Source organism: Grampus griseus (assembly GCF_964374135.1).
Source record: "Grampus griseus genome assembly, chromosome: 4".
Lineage (NCBI taxonomy): Eukaryota > Metazoa > Chordata > Mammalia > Artiodactyla > Delphinidae > Grampus > Grampus griseus.
In genome coordinates, this window is record NC_138997.1 from 91637057 (window position 1) to 91643056 (window position 6000).

Sequence of the window (6000 nt, forward strand, 5' to 3'; positions counted from 1 at the left end):
AAAGCACAGGAGGAAAAGGAGGCTACCGAAGAATTCAGCTAAAATTGTTAACTGTTATTGATGAGATGTGGGCTAGCATGTCAGTTGAGAAACACTGGGAGCTCAAAACCCAAGGGGAATTCACACTCACTTGCATGCTCTCTTCCATAGGTCTCCATCAGGACGGAGAGCAGGAACTGCAGAGAGCCCCCTTCTGTGGCACAGGTGTACAAGAAAGGATAGGCTACCACTACAAAACAAGCATGCAACCATGCCACCTTGCCCAAACTCTCCTCTCATTTGAGGAAGAGGCCTTAAACCTCTGAGGGAGGCAATAATTTGTTGCTTCTGGGGGTGAGATAGATACAAAAACTGTCTTCCTCATGGAAACGTAAGAAAACTCTCACGGGCCCCAAATCCTGTACCAGTACATAGCAGAGGTAAGCCACAATTAGGAAGAGGCAGGAATCTCTCTTTCACCCATTATTTGCCACAAGGCAAAGTTTGGCTGCCAAAAGCAGAAGAGAAAGGAACATTGTCAAAGACCCACTCCCAAGGCACCTGGACTGAGACAGGACCAGGAGGAGAGAAAACGCCTGTATCTACCATGAGCTTAGGACTGAGTAACAAACAACAGGCTACTGCTGAGGATGGGATCAGAGCATGGAGAGAGACCTCCCTCTGTGGCACAGGCAAACGAGACAAATGAAAACTGAGGATACAGACACTGAGAAAAACCCTCCAGTACCCCAGCACTATTTCTAAGCACAAAGTTACAGCAGCCCACTGAATTTGAAGCTTGTGGTACACTGAAGCTAATGACAGTAATAACAAAACTCAAGCCTAGCTTGGCTCCTGACTGTACTGACTGAAGCCTCCATACTCAGTAAAGATATAGAACACTTGAACAAAATTGTCAATATATTTGACCTAATTGACATGTAGAGTACAGTAACAGCAGAATGCTCATGCTTTCCAAGGGCATGTGGAACACTCAACAAGATAATCTGAATGGCCTCACACATGTTTTAAAAATTAAATTCTTTATTAAAAAATGTTCCCGTGGGCTTCCCTGGTGGCGCAGTGGTTGAGAGTCTGCCTGCCGATGCAGGGGACACGGGTTCGTGCCCCGGTCTGGGAAGATCCCACATGCCATGGAGCGGCTGGGCCCGTGAGCCATGGCCGCTGAGCCTGCGCGTCCGGAGCCTGTGCTCCGCAACGGGAAAGGCCACAACAGTGAGAGGCCCGCGTACCGCAAAAAAAAAAATGTTCCCGCAAAGAAAACTCCAGCCCCCAATAATGTTATTGGGAATTCTACCAAACATTTAAGGAGGAAATAATATCAATTCTATACAAATTCTTCCAGAAAACAGGAGAGAAGGGAACACTTCTCAACTCAATTTAAGAGATCAGCATTACCTGATATCAAATCTAGACAAAGATGTTAAAGTAAAACTATAAACCAATATCCTTTATAAAAATACTCACAAAATCTTCAACAAAGTATTAGCAAATTGAATCAAGAAATATATAAGGACAATGCATTATAGCCAAGTAGAATTTACCTTAGGAATGCAAAATTGGTTCAACAATCAAAACCAAATAGTATTATTCACCATATCAACATATATTAAAAAATCACATGAGCATCTCTCCAGATACAAGAAAAGTATTTAACAAAATTCAACATCAATTAGTAATAAAACACTCAGAAAACCAGGAATAGAAGAGAGCTTCTTCAACCTAACAAAAAGCATCCATACAACATTGCACTGGTGTCACTAGTCAGTGTAACAGGCAAGAAAAAGAACTAAAAGGCACACTGATTGGAAAGGAAGAAGTAAAACATCTTTATTCGCAAATGACACATATACTTGGAAAATACTAAGCAATCTACAAAAACGGTATTATAACTAACAAGTAAGTTTAGTAACTCCCCAGGATACATGGTAAATATACAAATATCAATTTTATTTCTGTATACTAACAACAAGTAATTGGAAACTGAAATGAGAAAAAAAGTCAGCATGTTAATAGTATCAAAAAAACATGAAATACTTGGGGAAAATCTTAATAAAATACGTGCAATATTTGTGCACTTAACTATAAAACAGTGATGAAAGAAGATGCAGATAAGAATAAATGGAGACACAAAGCATGTTCATTGGCCAGAAAATTCAATACTGTTAAGATGTCAAGTCTCCCCAAATTGATCTCTACATTCAACATAACCCCAATACAAATCCCAGTAAGTTTTTTGTAGTAATTTACAAGATGATTCTAAAATTCATATGGCAAAGCAAAGTACCTAGAGTAGTCAAAACAATATTGAAAAAGAGAAACAAAGTTGGACGACTAATTACCTGATTTCAAGACTTACTATAAAGTTATAAAAATCAAAATAGTGTGGTATTAGCATAATAATAGACAAATAGATCGATGGAACAGAATAGAGTCAGAAATATTCGTGCATGCACACGTGCGCAAGCGTGCGTGTGTGTGTGTATACTAAATCAATTTTCAGCAAAGGTGCCAAGAAAATTAGTGGAGAAAGGATAGATTTGTCAACAAATAAGTACTAGAAATAGGTATGGTATTGGACATACACATGCAAAAAACAACAACAACAAAAAGCTTTACATTACATCATATATAAAAATTGACTTAAAATGGATTCTAGATCTAAATGTGCAAGCTAAAACTAATAAAACTTCCAGAACAAAACATAGGAGAAGCTTTTTTTTCTTTTCTTTTTTTTAAACATATGAAATTTATCGTTTTCTGGTTTTCCCTCCTGACATGATACCATTTTTTTTTTTAATTTTTTTTAACATCTTTATTGGAGTATAATTGCTTTACAATGGTGTGTTAGTTTCTGCTTTATAACAAAGTGAATCAGTTATACATATACATATGTTCCCATATCTCTTCCATCTTGCGTCTCCCTCCCTCCCACCCTCCCTATCCCACCCCTCTAGGTGGTCACAAAACACTGAGCTGATCTCCCTGTGCTATGCGGCTGCTTCCCACTAGCTATCTACTTTACGTTTGGTAGCGTATGTATGTCCATGCCACTCTCTCACTTTGTCACAGCTTACGCTTCCCCTTCCCCATATCTTCAAGTCCATTCTCTAGTAGGTCTGTGTCTTTATTCCCATTTCACCCCTAGGTTCTTCATGACCTTTTTTTTTTTTTCTTAGATTCCATATATATGTGTTAGCATACAGTATGTTTTTCTCTTTCTGACTTACTTTGCTCTGTATGACAGACTCTAGGTCCATCCACCTCACTACAAATAACTCAATTTCGTTTCTTTTTATGGCTGAGTAATATTCCATTGTATATATGTGCCACATCTTCTTTATCCATTCATCTGTTGATGGGCACTTAGGTTGCTTCCATGTCCTGGCTATTGTAAATAGAGCTGCAATGAACATTTTGGTACATGACTCTTTCGGAATTATGGTTTTCTCAGGGTATATGCCCAGTAGTGGGATTGCTGGGTTGTATGGTAGTTCTATTTTTAGTTTTTTAAGGAAACTCCATACTGTGGAGAAACTTTTTGAGACCTTGGGGGAGGCAAAGATTCTTAGGCAGGGCACAAAAAGCACAAATCATGAAAGAAATTAATAAAAATGTATGTCTTCAAAATTCTAAATTTCTGCTCTTTGAAAGACCCAGTTAAGAAAATGAAAAGATAAACCACAGACTGGGAGAAAGTATTTGCAAGCTGCATATCTGATAAGGGACTTATGCCATATATAAAGAATCCTTACAATTCAACAATATGAGAACAAACACATTTTAATAGGCAAAAGATTTGAACAGACTACTTCACCAAAGGAGATATAAACATTTGATAAGATGCTCAATATCTTTAGTCATTTGGCAAATGCAGTTAAAGCCACAATGGGATATCATTATGCTCCTACTAGAGGAGTGTAATTATAAATAAAAATTAATTAATTAAAAACTGACATCAAGCACTAGCAAGGATGCAGAACAATCCTCATAACTGCTGGTGGAAATGCAAAATAATATAGCCACTTAGGAAAAGTTTGGCAGATTCTTATAGACATACACTTACCATACAACTCAGCAATTCCACTCCTAGGTATTTATCCAAGAGAAAAGAAAACTAAAAACCAAAACAAAGGGCTTCCCTGGTGGCGCAGCGGTTGAGACTCCGTCTGCCGATGCAGGGAACACGGGTTCGTGCCCCGGTCCGGGAAGATCCCACATGCCGCGGAGCAGCTGGGCCCGTGAGCCATGACCGCTGAGCCTGCGCGTCCGGAGCCTGTGCTCCGCAACGGGAGAGGCCACAGCTGTGAGAGGCCCGCGTACCGCAAAAAAAAAAAAAAAACCTATACCAGAAAACACGTATTAGCTTTACTCATAATCTCTATAAACAGAAACAACCCATAGCTCTATAACCAAAACTGCCCAGCAACCAATGAATGGATAAACAAATCGTAGTACATCCAAACAATGAAATATTACTCAACAATAAAAAGGAACAGAACTACTGAAATACCAACAACACGAATGAATTTCAAAAGCATTATGCAAAATGACAGAAACCAGGCACAAAATTTTACATACTGTATTATTCCATTTATCACATTCACCAAAAAAAGGGAAAGATCTCCTGATCAATCTCTGCATCCAAAGAACTTAGCATATTAGAAAATACTCGATAAACGCCCAGTGGACGGTTAGACGGGCAATCATTGCAGGGAGGGTAGAATGCAAGAAGGTGATATATAGACGCGGAAACCAAAATGTACCTGGGGGCTCAAACCCACCTACAGGATGGGAAAAGTTGTCCAACCTACCTCCACTGACGCCAGCAGCTTAAAAAATTAGACCCTGTAAAGGACTACAATATGAATGAATAGCCTCGGCGGTTCTCTGGCCTGAAGAAAGGCGTGACGTGCCCCACCTTTCTTCAAAAAAAAAAAAAAAAATCTATTACTCTCACGCCCGAAACTGAGCAAGTGGAGCTTACACCTGGAAGGGAGGCTTTTCCCTGCCCAGGAGCGGAGCTGGAGAGACCCGAGGCGGGCTTCGGCTTAGGTCAGCGGGGTGCAGAAGAAGGCCGAAGCACCGCCACGGCCCCGCTGGTCTCCATCCCTTCCCACTCAGGCTCACTTACCCAGGCCTGCCGTTCCAACTGAGCGTACAAATTGGAGCCCTTGAGCTTTTGGACTATCTGGGCAATAATGAGAGCGAGATCCGACTCCTCCTGCAACATTTCCCCTGTCCTAGCCCGCCAAGCAGCGGGGGCAGGCCGCTACCGGGGAGAGAACCGGCTACGTACGGGGTCCCAATCAGGGCCAGTGACACTTCTCGGGGACCTTATTACGCAGGGACTCCTCCAGCGGGCGTTACCAAGCAACTGCCGGGCCGTGTGTCCGTTCCTCTCTGGTCCCCCCCACGCCTGAAGGTTCCAGCCCCTGCGTTCCGCTGGCAGAAAACGACCTGCGGGGTGGGGGGAGGGGAGTAGCTTTTCACTCCATTGTTCCTGCTTGGTCTGTTGTTGAAAGGCAAGAGGAGGAGCTCTTTCCTCTAGAGCCACAGCGCCTCTGATGCACCAGGGGAAATCAGAAAGTTGTGTATTTTGTGTTTTATTATAAAGGAAAATAATAGGAAATATTGTAAAGGAAAATAATAACCTTCCAATCTCTACAGAAACAGGGCAGTGCACACAACGACATGGCAAATGACTTCCAAAAATTATGAGGCTGTGATGCTAGCTGTGTGAACTTGGGCCAGGTGCTTAAATTTCAGAACTCAGTTTCCGCCTTAGTAAAATAATACCCAGTTGACAAGATGCTCTGATGATTAGCTGAGGTAACAATTGTGACGGGCCCTAGTACTTAGCATTAGCCTATACTTAGCATTCCATTTTTCCCCCCTTCTCTTTCTGTTCTCTGGGGTCTTATGCCAGGAATAGACAGCATCTCCTTATCTAACAGCTACAACTTAACCAAGAAGCATTTATTGATAGGTTTTCTGTGA

General features: G+C 41.4%; 1 protein-coding gene across 1 annotated transcript in view; it reads right to left on the minus strand.

Moving 5' to 3' along the window:
* The window catches only part of TBC1D19 (TBC1 domain family member 19), a 155033-nt gene extending 149716 nt beyond the window's left edge, over window positions 1-5317 (minus strand). Inside the window, exon 1 of the mRNA XM_082653432.1 lies at window positions 5135-5317. Within this exon, the coding sequence (XP_082509558.1) occupies window positions 5135-5233 (99 nt within the window). The 5' untranslated portion in view covers window positions 5234-5317. The remainder of the gene's footprint in view (window positions 1-5134) is intronic.
* Between the last annotated feature and the right edge of the window lie 683 nt (window positions 5318-6000).